Source organism: Amphiprion ocellaris, chromosome 7 (genome assembly GCF_022539595.1).
Source record: "Amphiprion ocellaris isolate individual 3 ecotype Okinawa chromosome 7, ASM2253959v1, whole genome shotgun sequence".
Taxonomy (NCBI): Eukaryota; Metazoa; Chordata; class Actinopteri; family Pomacentridae; genus Amphiprion; species Amphiprion ocellaris.
The window spans coordinates 22,163,866-22,185,343 of NC_072772.1; the positions used below are offsets into that span (position 1 = coordinate 22,163,866).

Consider the following 21,478-nt stretch of genomic DNA (forward strand, 5'->3'; position numbering starts at 1 on the left):
TGAAAATAAATAAAACAAACCTAGCAAAATGGAATCACAGTCGGATTTTGTCTAATCAAATGTGCCCCATAGGAGCCAATAAAATTCCTCTGTGACAAAAGAAAGCTTATAATACACAGCACAAACACTGCGTGATGTAGAAGCACGAAAGGTTCTGTGTCAAAAATACTCATGTAAAATTTAATACCTGACGTTTCCTGCAGAGCACCCCGCTGGACCTGATCGAGACTGGAAAGGGGCTGAAGTTCCAAGCAGAGCGCCCCCACCTGGTCAGCCTGGGCAGCGGGCGGCTGAGCACCGCCATCACCCTGCTGCCGCTGCCTGAGGGTGAGACACAAGCACAGCTCACCAGTTAACTTCAGAGAATACCCACAGTGTTCCAAAACACACTTCTGGGCAAAAGGGCTTGATTTACAGCAGTTTTTATAGAACTGATCACTGCTGCTTTATTCATAGAAACTTTTCCTGAGCCATCACAATAGAATACAACAGAGACTTTTATTTGTCATTCTGTAAATCCAGTGAAATTTGTGATGAAGTGAATTATAGAGTTAACTTGCTGTCACGTTGCTGCAGCCAGACATTATTACATTATTTTTATTACATTATTAGCTTTATTATATTAGATTTATTTCAAATGATTACATAACATTTATATTGTATATATTTTACAAGGTTCTGCGTGGAGTTTGCATGTTCTCCCTGTGCATGTGTGAGTTTTTTTCAGCTTCCTCCCACAGTCCAAAACATGCTGAGGTTAACTGATAATTCTAAATTGTCTGTACGTGTGAATGTGAGTGTGATTGTTTGTCTCTATATGTAGCCCTGTGATAGACTGGTGACCTGTCCAGGTGTCCCCTGTCTTCCCCCTAAGTCAGCTGGGATAGACTCCAGCCCCCCATGTGACCCTAATGAGGATTAAGCAGTGTATAGATAGTAGATGGTTGAAGCTGAACTGGGAAAATCGAGTGCTTTGTTGACCCATCCATCTGCTCTGACCGGACTTTAGGCCACTACAGGAACTTGTGGGGAACCTTTGCATGCTTTCAGTGTAATTTTCAAGGGAACAGAGTAGGTACTTCTATTAAAATGAAATATAATGATGGTTAGCTATAAGATTTTTGCAAAAGCAAGCCATGGAGCTGTTTTAAGGCGGATAGTGGTTCGCAGTGCCAACCTGTTTGATTAGTGACCCATTAAAGTGAAACATTATCTACTTTAGGCTTCTAATCACAGGTCATGGTTTGAGTGTGAGTATTTCTCATTTAAATCAGGAACATCCACAACAAGGATACCGAGATATTTTTTTTTTTGCATTAACTGCAAATATTCACTGTGAGAAGAAATATCTTGTTTGACACAACAGTTCAACTCAAATTCCTTTTGCTAGAGTCATGGTGTTTATCAGTCCATGGAGTTTGCTCTCTGATCGTGGAAATGGAGAAGATTAAGCAGTGTATAGGTAATGGATGGACAGATATTTTACAAGAGGTCACAACAACAAGAACAACAACAACAAGAACAAACTCTTGTATTTTTGGTGACCCGACCCTGTTGTCACCTCTAAATCTATGGTTGGTTCTGTCAGACAGGTTTCATCCTGTGTATGTCTGCTGGCCTCTTGGCCTTTGTTTGTCTGCTAGCATGATGCCCTGTCTGTTTGTCTGTCTGTCTGTTGCCTTCCTGTTTCTGTTGGTGCCTCTGCAGACTGATTTACATTTGTCCAGACAAGGAGAGTGTGTCAGTCAAATCCAAGAAACATCCATCCATCCATCCATCTATACACCACTTAATCCTCATTAGGGTGGCGGTGGCTGGAGTCTATCCCAGCTGACAATTTAGAATCATCAGTTAACATCAGCATGTTTTTGGACTGTGAGAGGAAGTCAGAGAACCTGGAGAAAACCCACACATGCACAGAGAAAACATGCCAACTCCATGCAGAAAGAATCCCAGGCCAGGATGCAAACCGGGGATCTTTGCAATCTTTGGCAACAGTAAAGTGTAGTACTACAGAGAGTCACCAGGAGCTGGATCAGAAAAACATCTCTGGCTCCAACAGACTCCCATTGAAAAGGTGTCATCTTCTCTCCTCAAATACTGAATCAATTCATTTTTTACACAAGTCATTCTGATGTCATTAGGTAAATTTCCTCCTTCTGATCACTGTGCTGGGGTTCATTTTGAGCATAATTCCATCATTAAGTGGATATTAGGGTTTAAAGAGAAGTATGTGTGGTGGTGCAGCTGGTTTCATTGACATGCCTTCCTGCTTCACACTGCTTCCCTTAGTCTGTGTCTACAGTCTTTATCTCAGTTTCATGGTTTTTACAAAATGTCTGTGCTGTTTCCTTTCCTGAATATTAAACATTTGATAGTATAATCATTTCTAAGGTGACATAATATTAAAAATTTTTCAGATGTAACTTTAAATTAATACATAGTTGCTGTGTTTTACCTTTTCCTAAAAACATGAAATAAGTAACCAATGTGGTAGTTAGGCACAACACTTTTTATAGCAAAGTTTGTAATTAACATTATATCTTTAATGGAAATAATTTAAAGTAGTTTGCATGTTTGCATGTATGTTATGTATTTATTTTGTCATGCTACCTTCAATAACTTCATATTTTGTACTTCACTGTCTCGTACCAAAACAACCCTTGCTACTGTTGCTACAAATTATTATTGTAACATCTATGGACAGGAAAATCCCTTGACTCAAATAATGAATACAATAATGTTGAATTTTAATCAGTACATGTATGTTTACTTTAAATCTGTATTGAAATCAGTCTTAAGAGATCCTGGTAATCATCAGCACCAGTGCTGATCATTTTCACAGTACAGTATGCACTACTGTACACAACCGTTCAGAGGTTTGGAGTCACTTAGAAATGCCCTTATTTTTCAAAGAAAAGCAGTTTTTTTCAATAAAGACAACATTAAATAAATCATAAATCCAGTCTAGACATTGTTAATGTGGTAAATGACTATTCTAGATGGAAATGGCTGATTTTTAATGGAACATCTACATAGAGGTACAGAGGAACATTTCCAGCAACCATCACTCCTGTGTTCTAATGCTACATTGTGTTAGCTAATGGTATTGAAAGGCTAATTGATAATTAGAAAACCCTTGTGCAATTATATTAGCACATGAATAAAAATGTGAGTTTTGATGGAAAACATGAAATTGTCGTGGTGACCCCAAACCTTTGAATGGTAGTGTATAGTGTGTGCAAATGATCTGGTTATTTTATCTGTATATTATCAGTTAGACCACTCTTACTGCATCACTGCATCAGATTTAAGTCTAATATTCCCTCCCTCCTGCAGGCCGCACCACTCTGGGTCATGGTCCCATGGACATCAGCATCCAGGGCCCCGGGGTGGCAGCCCAGCACTGTTACATAGAGAACAGGTCAGGGGTCATCACGCTGCACCCCTGTGGGAACCTCTGTGCTGTCGACGGGCTCCAGGTCAAACAACCCACCCGCCTGTCACAAGGTAGGAATCAGCTCAGCTTATATCCCATAATACACTCAGCTGCCTTAAAAGGTCTCTGTTTTTACCACAAGTGTCGTGTGAATCCAGTTCCCCAGACTGCCAGCAGTGTTAAAATCAGCTTTATTGCTTCTGCTTTGTCAGGATTTCCATGTTGCCCACGTAGACCAAATATGAGAGGAAACCAGTAATCAGAAATGAAAAGATGCATGGTTTCTATTTAACCCAGCTGTAATTTCTCCTGCCTACTAATATGCATGATCTCAGTTATGTGAGTCAAAGATCAATCCATCAGCTCTTTGCCTCGGCAATGACAATGCAACACAAGAGCCAGCAGGTCTATTCAATAAAGTGCACAGTTGGTGCTTTTAAATAGCTATCGACTGAGAGTAGCCTGAGGTTCCTGTGTTAATGAGTTAACAGAGTGAGCTTTGCTGTGCTCAGGCATGCACATATTGAAGAAAGCAGAGGAACAGATGAATTGATTTTCAATCTCTTGCAGCAGTGGTGGATCTTAGATTGGACTCTGTGGAGAATGTTCCTAACATTACCCTTGGGACTGACTTTTTAAAATTAAAGACTGTTGTCATAGACAGCATAGTTTCCTTGGAAAGTATGGCTGCTGCAGTAAAAGATTAATGGAACTCTAGATGGGCTCAACAGTCTACCAACACAAAGTAGAAAACTGTTAAATAATGTAACTGATAGCAAGTCTCTGGTTATGGAAAGCTGACTGAGAGGTTTGTTGTACACAAAAAATCAAGGACTGTGCTTTGAATTAAGATACCGTCAAGAAAATCTGCCGATGGGCGTCCGTATAGCTCAACGCGTTAAGCGGCGACCCATGTACAGGGGCTGGTCCCCGATGCAGCTGGCCCGGGTTCGATTCCCGCTCGCGGCCCTTTGCTGCATGTCTTCCCCCGACTCTTCTCCCCTGTTTCCTGTCTCTCTCTCACTGTGCCTATCCAATAAAAAAAAAAAAGGCCAAAAAAAATATAAAAAAAAAAAAAGAAAATCTGCAGATTTTGCAAATAGATCAGCTGACAAAAATCCAAACCTAAATGTGCTGGGACAAAACTTGAACTGCTCAATCCTTTAAAGCATGTCTGGGGTGAAGAACATGTGATGCTTCTATAGACTTCTAGAGAAGTCCTTCAAGAGCTGAAGTTAAGTGGTTTCCCACTGATGGAAAGCTGGCCGAGGTGATGGGAAATTTGAGTGTACCGACACAATGAGAAATAGTAGTTCTATGAGCATGTGGGAAATAAAACAGTTTTGGGTGTGTTGTGTTGGCCCGTAAGGCAAGTTTTACATTGTTGACGGCAATGGAGATAAGGAGAAGATTGAAAAAAGGTGCTTGTTGTCCTCTCTGACTTTAACCAGTTGGCATTTGTCTTCTCCATCAGTGGTGAAACCCACACAGCATTCTTTCAGAAGTACCTACCCCACAGAGACTTTTGTCTTCCCTGAAAACAGCCCTGAGTGAAGTTCTATAGGGGCAGGTCTTGCAGCTGAAACATGTTTGTGCCACCTATCCCAGCTGACTTAGGGTGAAGGCAGGGGACACCCTGGACAGGTCACCAGTCTATCACAGGACTACATATAGAGACAAACAATCACACTCACATTCACATCTACGGGCAATTTAGAATAACCAATTAACCTCAGCATGTTTTTGGACTGTGGAGGAAGCTGGAGAACCTGGAGAAAACCCACACATGGGCAAGGAGAACATGCAATCTCCATGCAGAAAGATCCTACGCCCAAGCCGGGATGCTAACCGGGGATCTTCTAGCTCCAAGGCTAAAGTGCTAACCACTGAGCCTCTGTGCAGCCCCTATACAAATCACTTCATTTTTTTTTGAATAGTGTCAATTCATAGCAAGTGGAGAAAGGTCTTGCAAAATTATGGAGAAACCCAACAATTCCAAAGTTTCCATTGGACTGGTTCTCTGTTGTTGCCACCTTTGCTCTTTTTCAGACAATGAATCATAAATTCGATGAATTCAACAATGTGGTGGCCATAGAATGGAGGAGAAGGTTGAAGCAGAAGAGAGAAGTTACTCACAACATGTAGTTAACATTGTGAAAGGGTCGATTTAACCCAAACCACATTCTTTTCCTGGATCAAACAATGTAGTTTTGCTGTCAAAACTTGGAGTGACGGAAAACAAAATAGTAACACAAAAACCCCCTGAGTAATAAGCGAATTATGTCAAAAAATCACAGACCCATACAGAACACCAACCTGAGTATCCTGGATGGAAAGTCTTGTGTTTGACATACAGTAAATGCCTTCATCCTCCTGCTTTAGGATGACTTTTCCAGTCTTTTTGTGACCCCCAGTGTAGAGAAATGACTCTAAATAGATACCCAGTGCTTTAACTGGTGCTAAAGTTGTTGTGTCAAAGCATCTGTATGTGAAGTGGAAGTGAGAATGTGTTGATGCTGCATCTCATACTTTGGTCCTTTTTCCTTTCTTACAGATATTCTCACTGACTATTAATGTGTTGTACTTCAGTGCAGTTTTATCATACTTTAACTTTACCTCAGCATTTCTATTTAATGTTGCTTTCAACTGCTGTTCTTCCTAAGTGCAGAGGAAAACATTGCACCTGTTTACTTTGGGATTGTGAATGCAAACATTTTCTTACAAGGTATCAGTCAGATATTCACTCACAATCCTTTTTTTCCACCAAATGATTCAGTCTTGCAGTACAATGTTACTTTGTTCAAGCATTATTGTAATGTTTTACTGTTTGGTTGATGGTCTGCTTTAATCTTTCAACACCTTGACTTTTGCTGCCTACATCATAATTAAGGTCTGGATGTGAACCCAGTTAGTGGTGTAAGTTGCTTTCTTATCTGTGCTGGCCATGCTCTCCCTCTTAATCCTTTACAATAAGTTGCTCCTGGATGTAATCCAGTTTGCAATTACGGTGCACCTAAACATAAATAGGAAAAATAATTTGGTTGTGTAAAAAAACTAAGTATGGAGTCAATTATTTGACCATTTTTGACAAACTGAACCAAATGAAAAAATGATAACATTTCAATACTAAATCAGTACAGTGAATTTATAGTCTGTAAATCAAAAAACTAAAGAATAAAACAATAACAATAATAACTCCTAAAACTGGAATTATAAAATGCTTTACAAAAAGAAGCTACAATAAAACATTAAAGAAAACATTTAAAAAAGGGCAACAAAAGTTTAGAAACAACATGAAATATTATACAAATGTCAATCTGTACAAAATCAGAATCAGCTTTAATGGCCAAGTACGTACACAACATACAAGGAATGTGCTTTCAGCTGTTGGTGTCAGTCTAGGAATATGGAAAGAGAATAATAAAATAACTATAGAAAGAAAACAAAAAGGTTGGTTTTACAAGCTCTAAAAAATGAGGTACTGGCTCAGGGGGAGTTTGTTCCACCGTGTTGGTACTAAAACAGTAAAAGCAGGGTCCCACATTATTTTCATCCTGGAATGTGACTTTTTTAACAGCCACTGACTTTCTGATCTTAAGGGGTTTGAGGCAGAATATGGGGTTAAAAGTTCTGAGATGTGAACTGGAGCCAGAAAAATAGCCTTGAATGTGACTTTTTTGACAGCCAATGTTAGTTACCTTGTTGTTTTCACTCAAACTATTATAATGTGTCATATACCCCACAAACTAAGTTGGCTGTAAGACAAATGGAGGTGTCTGGTATGTAGTCCTCCTATGGAACTGAACAGACAAGTGTATTGTGCAAGTTTGCATTATACTGTAGTCTTGCACAATTTACAACTTAACCGAATTAGAGGAAGTAAAACTGTTAAGTGGAACTGTTTCACTTCAGTCATGGACATTCATGGAAGTTTACATCAGAAGGAGCATACAGTGAGTTAAAGGAACACTACTGTTCATTAGTCACAGGATGTCAACCTCCCTCTGAGCTGCTGTGGAATCAAATACTCAGACATGTGAAAAATGAAAAATGCTAGGAGGACTTTCTCTAAATGCTCTGTTCATCAGTATCCAGTGTCCTTTCTTTCTTTCTTTCTTTCTTTCTTTCTTTCTTTGTACAATGCATGTTAATGAATGAACAATCTTATAAGTTTACATAAGGTGGCCTTAAATAGGCCAGATTTAGCACAAGGCTAGTTTCCATCCGTTATCCCAGCTTTCTCTGATAGCTATAGGCAAAGTATTCCAGTTTGTGCAGCCTTTAATAGATGAGGCATTCTGTGCAAAGGAGGACTTCCTAAACTTTACTTCACAATCCCCCCTGGTGGCCGACCTTGTATTAGTGATACCATTATTTGCAGTAAGTCTTTTTACATATTTCTATCTTTTCTGGATTATATTTTATTTGTATATAGTGTGCCTTTTTCTATTTTTTATCTAGAGCTGGGAGTCACCAATCTAAATTTCGCTGCATGAAAACATAATGACAATAAAGATTCTTGATTCTTGATTTATTTCTCTTTTTGATAAAATCCCCTGGGGGCGGTGGGGCCATCCCATTCATAGACTTATACATTAAACAAGCACTTTTAAATGATTTGAAATTCTCAAGACATAACAATTGATATTTCTCTAAGATTGCACAATGATGAAATGACTGTGGCTTTTTGTCAAACACCTTGATGGCTTTTCTATAAAGCCGTGTGACTATGGGATGCATGTGTGTTGTCTGTCAGTGTGTCCCTCTGTCTGCTGGTATTTTGACCTGAACTCTGGCAGGGTAACCTGAGTGGGGACACGGGGCTATTTTTACTGCCCCCTCTACCCCAGACAGAACTGAGTTTAGCCCCAGAGGGGGTTTCAGGTGGAAGAATGAGTGTGAGGGTAAAATAGAGTTCAGTGTCAGGGTCCTGTAAAGTGGAAGAGCTGGAGTGGTCATGAAAGGAATAGCTGGGCTTGCTAACAAGGCTGTATTGCTTCCTTTAGTGTTCATGCATGTTGATACAGATCTGATTTTACAGCAGGAAGCACATCAGACTTTGTTAGTTAGGTGCCACTCCCCTGAGTTATGTGCGCTACATGAGTAATACATTACAAGACGCTTACATTTCCCTACAAGACCACTGAAGTAGTGTAGAGACTACAGGATGCATCACAGCCAGCTATGACTCAACATGTGTGTGTCAGAGGTAATCTGATGCTTTGGCTTTATCTTTTAGTTTGCAGATTAAAGGTCTACACCTTGAGAGGGTTTGACTCTTCAGTAGGTCAGTTTATACAAAATCAAACAGCAGCAAGTTTCTGCAAAATGAGAATGTGCTCAGCAAAGGGGTTTGGTTGTAATCCTCTTGGATTTACAATATAAATGAAAAGAGCCGATGGAGGGAAATCCCAACAATAAAAGGGCATATAAAAACTAAGCCACTTTGTTCAAAGCAGGAGGAGCTGATGTTTAAAGGGATAAAGGATGGTCGGCCTGATTCAGCCTGTCAGGACGAACATAAGGAGCTCAGAGGAAAACCTCCACAAACATTAGCAGTGTCTGGGTGAACATGACTGGTAGACATCATTAATTATATGACACTGATTACGAAAACACTGCAGACAGCGGGGGTAGGAGATGCTGAAAACATGAAGCTATGATGAATAATTATTTATACTATTTTTGAATAATTACAAAAATTACACATACACACAAATTACACATGCATGCAACAAATCAGATTGGAGAACATAAAAACGTGGGTGAACACACCAAGGCTGCTCAGTCATATCATTTCCGACAGATGAAATCTTTAAAACATTTGTGGTCCGCAGCGGTGGATTTTTTTGTAGGATAATAATCATGTGATTGTCAGCAGGCAGCTGACGTAGTGTTCAGTTGTTGTCATGGTTACAGTGACGCTGTGCAGCTATCTCGCAATGATACAGAAATCTGTAACAAATCTGTGGATCCACACTATAAGCCACATCACTGCCAAAATCGAATCACTTGGTCCTTGTGTCATTTCTGACCTTCCCTGAAAATTTCATCGAAATCTGTTGGTCTGTTTTTGAGTAATGTTGCTGAGAGACAGACAGATGGACAGACAAACGGACACCAATCGACACCTAACTCCGTTGTTCCTTGTTGGACTAATAGCCTAATACCAAAACAAGGAGACTGAAATTTAATAACTGTTTTATCTGAGATTCAGTTTGCTCATCAGGGTTGTGGGAAAAGAGAAAAATGGCATTTTGGGAGGAACTCCAGACTTATTTGGTATTTAAAAAAAAATATTTTCAAACATTCTTTTCTCCTAGTTTTGTTTGATTTGGTCTCAGGACAATTAATTTTACACAACAACATGCTTTAGTATTTTGTATATGGATTATTTGAAATTTGATGGGTGGGATGTAAAATATCGTCCAATTCTGGAACGACCCAAATGTGATTGATCAGGTGGGTGTTCTCCTAGTGTGGATGAAGCCATGTGGTGCCTGAAGCTCCCTCTGTCCCAGTAGACCTCCCTCTCCTCCCTCCCTCCCTCCCTCCCTCTCCCTATCTCTCCACCTCTCTGCTCTGACTCAGGATCTCCACCTTCTTTTCCTCCCGCTGCTCCTCCTCTCTGCTCCCTGACAGCCTCACTCTGTCTGCGGGCTGACGGATGACTGAGAGCCAGCTGTTAGCTCCAGGAGCAGCAGGGCTCAGAGAAGATCTCCAGCCGGAGCAGCGTGGATGTGAGGAGGGGGGTAGAGGAGACAATGGAGCCACATCACAATGACTGTAAACTCCCGCACTGGTTTGAATGAGCCGGGATATACCACCGCATCAGTGGATGAAGCCGTGTCCTAACAAGTGGGCAGACAGCTCCCATTGTCAACTCTGAGATATCTGCAGAATATATTAGAGAGTTTGGGGCTTTTTAAGGATTATCATAACAAAAGCGCGTCCCGGACAAAAAGAACCATAAACGCTGCTGTTGTTCCACAATAACCCGCAGAAACGGACAAAAACACGTGGCTGGTTTTAAAGGAGCAGAGGCGATGAAAACAGCGGAGGGACTGAGGAGGTTCATTCATTGGAGTTAAAGTAAGTTGGTCTGTTTCACCGGGGGATATTTTCAGGCTGTTTGCTGGTTTAAATTCACTGTTTGTCGTTCGAAATTATTAGCCGGTGCATGGTGACATTAAGGAGGGGTCCTGTAGCTGAACCCAAGTGTTCCTTCTAGGTTAGCTTATTACACTAGCTAGCATAGTGTGGACACTGGTTGCTGATGTGAAAAGATAAAGGCTGTTACAGTCCTCGTTCCTTCCCCAAACTCCATTCAAATATCTGATAAATGTGACATTTTACGGTCTTATTAGTAAAAAATACCTATAACAGAACAATTACAACGATTTTACAGGAACTATTAGAGGCTCTGTGCAATTCGGCATGCATGCATCTAACATTATTTACATTAGCTGTTAAATAATCTACTCTTTTCATGCTCCTGCCTCCTGCTCTCAAGTCGCCGCTCGAAGCAAGTTTACAATGGTGGGCAGTTGGTACCTGTATTGACCAATACAAGAAAAAGTGATTTTTTTTTCCGCATAAACAGCTGCTTGGGTTTATGAATTAAGCCGAATTCTTCCAAATACCCTTCAGACATGACTAGGATGTTTAGGTCGTACTTTAACACAGACATTGGGATGCCTTACGCGAAGGAAATTATAAAGTCAAGGTTTTTCGAACGGAGTTTGGTTTGCCGCTCCACACATTCAACATGAACACCTGCTGTCTCCAGCCACTCAGTCCCCAGAGCTGAGCCCTAGGTTCCCTGAGCCTCCATGTGAGTTCTGTTTATAGACTACAAACATATACAAGTCTGCCAGGTCTGCAGTTAGCCCCCGTCCAGCCTGGCATGAGCAGACCTCACTGTGTCTGTCTACTGTTACACGGCTATTCCTGGTTTCCAATGTGACCTACCCAGGGCTGGTGGCTGCAACAGAATAGAGCTTCCTTTTCATGCATTCTGCTTCTTCTGAAGCCTCTGGGTCCACGAGTTCTGGTCACGTTAGACAGTTCAGACGCTTCTTCTTAATCAATTGTTCCCACTGCTGTGCACATGTGGTCATTCTCCCCCAACATCTGTCTTGCCTGACACGTTGTGTTGACCCCATTGTAAAAGAGGATGTGGGGAGTCAGAGAGAAGCCCCTCTGCAAACACTCATCAGGCTGCTGTGAGAGTGATGTGGACTCCCAGCGGGGCCCGAGCACAGGCCAGACATGGATGAGGGCCGACTGGGGCATCCAGGGAGCAAAGGGGCTGGTAGCAGCTGGTGTGCATACGCTGGGTCAGTGTGTGTCTTATTGTATGTTGTTGTTGACACAGTCTTGGACCGTACATCCTCTGACTGCACCGAGGGCCAAGGCAGCGTGTCCAGAGGAGATGGTGGTTAAATACTACAAATATACAAGCGACTAAGGTAGATCAGGCTTCACACTGTAGGTTTTACACAGAATTCCACACACAATATGTACACTACTGTTCAAAAGTTTGGGGTCACCCGATAATTTCACGTTTTCCATGAAAACTCACACTATTATCCATGTGCTAACATAATTGCACTAGGGTTTTCTAACCATCAATTAGCCTTTCAACACCATTAGCTAACACAATCTAGCATTAGAACACAGGAGTGATGGATGCTGGAAATGTTCCTGTGTACCTCTATGTAGATATTCCATTAAAAATCAGCTGTTTCCAGCTAGAATAGTCATTTACCACATTAACAATGTCTAGACTGGATTTCTGATTCATTTAATGTTATCTTCATTGCATCAACTGCTTTTGTTTCAAAAATAGGGACATTCCTAAGTGACCCCAATCTTTAGAACTGTAGTGTATCTATTCATGAATAGAGTCAGGTGTGTGTGGTGCATCAGTAATAAGAGACTTCAGATGTCCTCTTTGTCTTCTCTCAATGCATTTCTGGAGTTTTATTTAAATAAGGTTGGTCATGTCTTGGTTCTCAACAATATTCTCATCATTAAGCTGTTATTTGAACCCAGTGAAGACCTGGAGGTTATGGGAATTGGTGTTTGTTTTTCAAAAATGTACTGTCCTCTTGAACATGTGAAGTGAGCCACATGACATACTGTTGAGAGAGGCTCTGTTTCAAGGCTGGGTTTTTAGATATTTGTAGCTACAGATGCCAACAAGATCTTTGAATGAGGTTTTGTGACTTCTGGAACTGAACCAGGAAGTTGTCAAGGCAGTTTTGATGAATGCAGTGATCCAACATTAGTCTCTTCCAGTACCAGCTCTGATATCTAAACTCAGGGTTTCTGCTTATTCTCCTAAAGTGTGGACACATAGGAAATCTCATTAACTATAATTTTTTTGCCTCCACAAATTGATTATTTGGGGGCTAGTGTGAATTTTAGCCATGACCAATTCTTTAGCTTGGGCTGATACATTTAGTCGTCCAGAACAGGATTTGTCCATGACACTGTCCATTTCTTTAAACTTTTTAACCACCTTCACCACTGTGGAAAAGCCAAGTGGAATCCTCCTTGGATGACGTGCATTAAATTCATCTGCTGTCTTTCCATATGTCCATCCTTCACGTCCACTGAGAAGTACCAGTTCAACTCTTTCTTCTTTCAACAAAGCCATATTTAATCTGTGGTGGCAAAAAATGATAGTTAAAGAGATTTCCTATGTGTCCAGACTTTAGGGGCACCATGTATATCGGTGGTTCACAAAATTTTAAGTTGGTATCTGCACCAGTATTGGTCCAGCGTATTTGATCAGTCCATCTCTAAATGTCTTCTACACCTTTATGTAGCTCAAGATCTGATAATGTAGTAGTAATAGTAATAATAGTAATAGTAATAATAATGATAATAATAATAAGTGACAAACCAAACTCCGTTCAAAAAATCTTGAACTTTACAATTTCCTTTGTGTGAGTAAGTAGTGTTGGATACATGCATGTCAAACTGAATAGAACCTCTACTAGTTCATGTAAAATTGTAGTAGGATCGCAATCGTGATCGTCAGCAGACAGCTGACGTAGCATTCACTTGTTGTCAGAGTTACAGTGATGTTGTGTCGCTATCTCACAATGATACAGAAATATTTAATAAATCCATGGATCCAGACTATAAGCTGCATCACTGCCGAAATCTAATCAGGTGGTCCTTGTGTCCAAACACCGATCATCACATATCTGTGACGAGGCTCTGCCTCCTTGGTAGAGTAACTACACTGTTCAAAGGATGTACTCGTGTAAAAAGGAGCACTTTAATTTGAAGCATCTGATCAAGTTTTGCTACAGCTGTCAGCCACATTCATGTATTTTACATACAACGCAATCCACACACAGTATGCACACAGTGCAAATTACGGTAGAACTGGAAGAAAGTAATGCACAGATGCATCCAGCTGCAAGACAGGCTTTGAAATTAACGGACTAGTGTCATATAGAAAGCCAAAAACCCCCCACAAATTAGTCCACTATGAGCAGCAGCCCGCCTCTGAACCACTTGTAAGCCACAGTTAGGTTTGATATTGATCGATCCTCACGCCTGCAGCCATCTGCCTCTGGGAGCATTTTAACAGTGGGGGACTGGCTATAGTCGTCCTGGAATAAAGGAGAGGGAGAGGGGTGTGTGTGTGTGTGTGTGGGGAGGAAGGTGGGGAGGCAGAGAACATCTGTTGGGACGAACTGTAACCAGCCTCCGACACGTTATTGTGATGAGCGTCCACTAGAGACAGCAGCTGACAGCCTGCTGGTGGAAGCATCTGGTCTGTGGACGCTGGGAGCATGACAGAGCCTTTTAAAGGGCAACTCCACTCATTTTACACATGGAGTTCAGTTGACTGGCCACAAGGAGAAACACTCAGCCTGAGAAAAACTCAGTGTAATGTCTCCTGTGGCCCTGGAGGGAGTTCACTGAAGGACAAGTTGTCTTATGAGAAACACAGGATTCAGTGTTTCACCACATTTTGGGTTAAAAGTCAGGATATTTCAGCTTCTGCTGCTTTGATTTTGACCACTTGTTTTGTTCTCTCTCTTGTGAGCCCCCCAGTTTTATGAGTGTAGATTATTAAATCAATGGGGTGCTGCATTGAATGTTAGGAATCTGCAAATTATATTTTAAAGATGTTTTGATGATGTAAATCTGTCTCTGTTTCGGTTTTTATTGTGCTATTAACAGTTACTTGAAGCCTAACATGAAAATACCATTGAACTTTCCCAGCTTTTATGTGGCAAATGCTGCGTGGGTCCTCAAGGTTTGCTCGCTTCAACAGCAAAAATACAATACTGTTCAAAAGTTAGAGGTCACCCAGACAATTTCATGCTTTTCATGAAAACGCACACTTTTATTCATGTGCTAACATAATTGCGCAAGGGTTTTCTAATCATCAATTAGCCTTTCAACACCATTAGCTAACACAATGTAGCATTAGAACACAGGAGTGATGGTTGCTGGAAATGTTCCTCTGTACCCCTATGTAGATATTCCATTAAAAACCAGCCGTTTCCAGCTAGAATAGTCATTTACCACATTAACAATGTCTAGACTGACTCAAAAATAAGGACATTTCTAAGTGACCCCAAACTTTTGAACACTAGTGTTCAAAAGTATCAGGATTGACAAATCCTTTTCACCAGCACAAAGTAGTCTATTTATGTACTTTTATGCACAATTTCTAAAATGTAGGTAGGATACAACAACCACTGACTGACTGCTGCATGTGACCCTACTTTGCTGCACAACAAGCTGAAAGCATGAGTGAAGCTGCTGCCAGGAGCAACCGCTGATATCCTCCATCGTGGCATCTCTCTGGCGTCAGACTGGTTTCAACGTGTGATCACTTCTTCCAAGTCATTTCTTCCAACTTTTTGTTTGTTCAGACGGTTCTTCCCACATGCAGGGAATGCAAGGTTAGACCTCCACAGCCCCCACCTCCTCCTCACATACTCCTTTCAACCTCGCTCCATATCTTCCTCTGGTATGTGCGTCTATGTTTGATGGCCTCTGGCTTGGCGAAAGGCGGTCATTGATTAACTGGTGGGTTGAACTCTTTGGCCTTTGCCGAGGCTGTAAACCATCAGCTTTCCATAGCAACTGTCAGCTATAGTTGAGAGCATCCCTTTGTCTGCAGCTCCTCCAGACACTTCAGTGACGTCCCACGCTGGTGGTTTAGTGGCAACGCCTTGGTTTGTTGTGCAAAACAGTAAAATCACAAACTGACCAAAATTCTTCCCCATAGTTAGAAAATAGTGAATAAAAGTTGCAATGACTCCAGAGTCTTGGTAAAAGAGTGCATTTTGCCTGACAGGATGAGTGGAGTGAAGCGTAGCGAAGCTGCATTAATGTGGAGCTGTGGGGTATTATGGTGATTCTCTGCTATTTGAATCACAGTCAGGACTTAAGGAGGCAGATTTCCTCAGCTGCTGCTGCTGATCTGTGTAGTACTCATCGTGGTTTAAAGCGGGAAACTTTAAAGCACCAAACTGCACCTTTTCGATTTGTTCTAATCTGTTGAGGAAGAGCCATATGCTAACTTTGGACACACTGTACAGTATAAGCTCTTTCTTTGGGTGTGTCGAGGCTCCAGTTTGTGTGGGATTTAAACCCCTTTAAAGCCAGTCTGTGCAACTTTTAAAAGTAGAAATAGCATCGTCTCCCTCTTTAAGATGCAAAGAAATAAAATGAAGTGTGGTTCAGTTCAGTACACTAAGGATGTTTCCTACCACAGTGCTATGAAGTCTGGTTGAACGTGAAGCTTCCAGACGCTCACGTTGGTACACTGTAGTTACACATTGCTGAATAACTGGCATAACGAACTTAGACTGTATCTTTTGGTTTTTTTAAGTTATTTTTTTGGCCTTTTGTTGGATTTATTAGATAGGTTAGTCAAGAAGCAGACAGGAAAGTAGGGAGAAGGATGGGTTGAAGACCTGCAGCGAAGGGCTGTGAGCTGGAATCGAACCCAGGCCGCTGTGTTGGGGACTGTAGCCCTGTTTATGGGTCGCCTGCTCAACCAGCTACTCTTGTGTTTATTAGTGTATTATTTTGCATTGATTTGCTTGCTATTCTGTCCAGTCTCACCTACATGACCAATACTGTGTTCCGACTGTGGCTCCCTCCATCACTGTTTTGGGTATGTGTGAATGAAGTTGTGAGAAGCATTAAAGTGACCTCAGTCTGAATGACAGAATTCTGTCACCAGCAGGTTGATGATGATGCAGCAAAGTTACATATCTCATTTCTGGAAATGACTTAACATAATTGTCCAATTTTTTAAAGTTTCAACTGATGCAGAGGTTCTTAGAAGTAGTTTTTATATCTGTTAGCCAGCTTACACCAGTTTGTACTGTAAATTTAGTCTCATACATGCTTGATGCCATTTTTTGTGAACATACGGTATTTCTTTTGCCGTCCCTTTTGGCTCAGATGTGTTCCAAGCTGCCCTCACTGGACTCATTAGAGTTCCTTAACTAAACAGAGAAGTGGCTGAAACTGAATCAGGATAAAATAGCTGAACAAAAAGCAATTAAATGATGCATATCTAGTTGGTCTTACTCCCTGCTGCACAGCTAGAAACTTGTTGACTGGTATTAATATTAATCAGTCATTACGAGACGTCTCAGCACCGCAGACACTGCATAAACACCACTGTTTTTCCCCGTTTCTTTCCTTACTGCATATTCTCTTTGCTCTGTCAGGATGAGAGGAATCCCGTGAACGTACTTGCATGAGGTGCGATGTGTCTTCACAGCTTCTGACAGGCAGGATGGTCCACAGGGAGCAGCAGCAGTCAGCAGCCTTATTGGCCATAATGTGCTACTCCACAGAGCTGAGCCAGTGTCACTAGTGTGTAAATGTGTAGTAGCATTTCTTTGTCATGTGCGCCTGAACAAACTGTGCATGAAGTCACTGTGCTAGAATGTGAAGCGCTCTCCCTCTGACCACCTCTGGTTCCTCTGATCTAATCTTCTGGGAAATGTTCTTCAGGCTTAAGCCGGCACACTGGAAAGATTTAATGCGGTCATACCAGCAGAAAGCGCACACAGGGATGTTATTAGAGAAAAGATGGAATATTTGGTCCACAGACACTTTTCCAACAGGCTGGACGGAGCAGCGCTGCTCACCACTTCTCCTTTTAATGCCACAATAGCCTTGAGGCACGATGTGGCATTAACACTGATTGGCCTGAGTGCTCCCACAGGAGTACTCACCAGGCTTTACAGTGATTACTGCAGTCAGCTCTGGTATTAGGTCAGTAGTTCTAAAAAATGTTATTTTACTTCATGTTAGAGCTTCCATCTTTTTCACTTTTCATTATTCGCTTTTTATGGTGACATGACCGAGCAAAAAATGCACATTTTTATTGTTAAATGTTATGTATAGTATGGATTGAAAGTGGCATTTGTTTAATAATAAACCTTTAAGAATAACATGTTGCTGTGGGGGCTGCCCAGTGGTTCGCTGGTTAGCGCCTTTGCCTCACAGCTAGAGCTAGAAGATCTCTGGTTTGCGTCCCGGCCTTCTTAGGATCTTTCTGCATGGAATTTGTATGTTCTTCTTGTACATGTGTGGGTTTTCTCCAACCTGACTTCCTCCACAGTCCAAAAACATGCTGAGGTTAATTGGTACCTCTAAATTGTCTGTAGGTGTGAATGTGAGTGTGATTGTTTGTCTCTATATGTAGCCCTGGTGATAGACTGGTGACCTGTCCAGGGTGTCCCCTGCCTTCACCCTAAGTCAGCTGGGATAGACTCCATAGATAATGGATGGATGAATGTTGAGTTTGACATTGAAAGAGAACTGTGTGTTTTTAAATTTGCTGACAGACAAATCCTATATATAGATTGCTGCCTTGACTCAATTTATACCTTCCTTACAGCATGTGCTCTATAATCCACTTAGAGCTGTTTTATTAGACAACAGGGTTGTTGTGTCCTTGTGGGAAGGTACTGATGATCTTTACAGTAGGTGTCGTCACTCCTGACATCGTGCCATATGGGAAGCTCTATGGAGATACAAAGCTTTGCCATGTGATGTAATAAATGACATCCCACAAATAGTTTGATGCATCACATTTAAAGCAGGTTCCTCGTAGTGTCTGGTTGTTTCTGGGTAAGAGTCGAGCTCTTCTGGAGGACAAAGCGCTGCTCAAAGATGCTGTTCTTGCAGTATTGCTCAGAGTGCACTCACTGTGATGAAGCCAGTGATTAGAACAACTGCTCCTGGAGGGCTGGAAGAGAAATTGTTCTCCCTCACACCACTCAGGGACTCAATCTAGCTGATTAACTGGAGGGTTTTCACACACCTGCACACACACCTCCTCATCCTCCTCCACTCTTTGACGTCAGCGCCCGTTCTTTCCTCTACGACTTTATGTAATTGTACTTCTGAAAGTGGCAATGTGTCATATTTTCCTGTTGGAAAGTGTTGGAAGCACAGCCCTCGATTAGATCTCAGCTTTCTACCGCAGCTTGTTTTGCTGAGCTCAGCCTCAGAGAGAAGTAATCCAGAGATGTTTGTGAACCGCTGGTTGTTGGAAGAATCCTGACGTGCTGATCCCGGGTCAGAGGGTTCTTCTGGAGGAGGGATGAAATGAGAAGAAGAAGCAGAGATACCGATGTGTTTGAAATATCTAAAGCCAACATGGTCATGCCAGATGTGGAGCTGATATATTACTGCTGCTCATGAAACCAAGCTGGAACTGCACTGATCCAGATCACTGCCCAACAACTGCTGATGACTGGTTGATTGACGTGAATGAGGTTTGTTATTCCAAGTTGGATGAGGGTCCTGCTTCATGTGGGTCTCGCTCCATGTCCCATATATTCAGATCATGTCCCGTATTTTGTTCTGGTTTTTAAAAGTCAACAGTGCAGGACAGAAGCTTTTTCTGAAGTCTGTCTTATCCAGAGACTGTGAACAAAGTAGGGCAGGCTGCCATCATGGGGCTGTGTTTGATGTCAAACTGCACGCATGTTGACACAGTGCAGGTTAGCCAGCCTCTCACCGTTTTTGCTCCCTTCCAAAACTGTAAAGCACTGCAAAGTCACAAGTAATGCAGATTTCAGTAAAATATCAGAAACACTACCACAAAGAAAAGGAAATGCAGCTACGACAAAAACAAAAAAACACTTATTCCTGAGTTTTTGGCCATTTTTACTTATTATGTTTCCATTTCACATGAGCTAGAATATGACGGGAAGCAACACAGTACATGAAACGTGGCTCAAGAAGAGATGTGCTGTGTGCAGTTATACACATTGTATCAAAATTATAGGCAGCCTCTCAGCACTGCTAACGTGTCCCACAAAGACGTGCTCTTTGGCCCACATTTGATTTGTTGGGCTCTGGTCAGCCTAAGAGGGATCCAGTTCAGTGCTGTAGTGTTTATGAGTGAAGACTATGTGAGCTGTTTGCAGTCACAACCTTCACATCACAATACAAGAATTCTGTCCCAAACTTATTTGCCTGTTTCATTACAATGTAAACCTTTAAATGGTGCAGTGCAGCCGCTGTTTCCTGATGAACAACAACGACAAGTCTGTCTACTAATAAAAGAGTGGAGTTAACACAAATTTGGCTGAAGCGTGCAGTTGGTTCACAGTGGGGAGGTATTTAAAGTCTCGGGAAACGTATTTTTAAGTCAAGGGGGTATTTGCTGATATTAAGAGATTAAGCCCAAAATTAAGGCTTCTAATTGTAACCAGATGCAGCCCCGCTTTGGTTGAGATGTCCTGCATAATTTATATTCTAATTTGCAGCCTTTGGAATCTTCTAGTTGCATTGTTTCAGATTGTGGTTTTGATGTGAAATTTATTAATTGTTCAGCCTTAACTTGACTTAGATATAACAGCTTTGGTATAAAAAGCATCCTAATACAGCCTAACCAGAATTTAGGGAGACTCCCCAAAAAAACAAGTAGAAGACCGCTAGTGTTTTCAGAGTATTTGCAGCTGTTTTTGGCATTGCCTCAGAATGTGAGTATACGCAAATAGATCAAATCATAATCAGATAATTTCTCAGTTGTAGTAACCTTTGCAATAGGAGATTTATAATAAAATTCTATTGACTTAATGAAGTGTTTTGTTGCTCACTCATAAATTTTGTTAGAGATTCTGGACTCTAAAGTTCTGAATTCTGGATGGTATTCAGAAGCCATCTAATGTTGTCAGTACAGTTTGTTCCCTTAACCAACTTTGTTTGATCAACATCTAGAAGTGAAGAGAGTGTTAAGGACTTCAGTTAAGATTTAATAAATAAAGTACAATAATATATCAGTGGAGAACTCCTTTAAGTACTGTCTTTAATGGGAGTGGTAATGCAGAGATCATTCAAATGTAACACCCATGATATATCTGGGGAGAGGAATACACTTAGAACTGAAACAGAAAGTCTGCATGGTTTTATTGGTTGGAATTTTTATTTATGGTGCCTGGTGGTGCATGTGGTAACCATCAGATAGAAACCAGACTGTTGCCTTTCCAAACTCTGAAAGTAATGGGACTGAGATGTAAAACTAATCGTGCAGATTCTTTTATATGTATCATGAAATAGTTGTACACATAATACCATGGAAAAGTAGCTAATAAAGTTAGAAAAGGAATGTTTGGCTTCAGTGGGACTTTAAAAACAGCTTGATGGATGTCTAGAATAATGCAGTAAAGATGTGTGCTGTTGTTTTTATGGGGCTGTCAACAGAGGCAGCAGCAGCAGGAAGGACAGATACTGCAGCACGGAGACATGACACTTAGAAATGTATTGATTTGAACAATCACCCTGTGAATCTATTATCACCATCTGATAGTTTTTCTTCTATTCAGCATACCATTCAAAAGTTTGGGGTCACCCAGACAATTTCATGTTTTCCATGAAAACTCACACTTTTATTCATGTGCTAACATAACTGCACAAGGGTTTTCTAATCATCAATTAGCCTTTCAACACCATCAGCTAACACAATGTAGCATTAGAACACAGGAGTGATGGTTGCTGGAAATGTTCCTCTGT

General features: G+C 41.2%; 1 protein-coding gene across 25 annotated transcripts in view; it reads left to right on the top strand.

Moving 5' to 3' along the window:
- Nucleotides 1-21,478, top strand: part of phldb1b (pleckstrin homology-like domain, family B, member 1b) — a 153,744-nt gene that overhangs the window by 47,713 nt on the left and 84,553 nt on the right. For 24 of the 25 annotated variants that reach the window (XM_055012306.1, XM_055012307.1, XM_055012308.1 and 21 more), the window contains exons 3-4: nt 204-327; nt 3,340-3,510. In XM_055012306.1, coding sequence (XP_054868281.1) covers nt 204-327; nt 3,340-3,510 — 295 coding nt within the window. Of the gene's footprint in view, nt 1-203; nt 328-3,339; nt 3,511-10,083; nt 10,532-21,478 lie in introns of those variants that run through there. The other variant, XM_035950191.2, reaches the window with a different exon arrangement.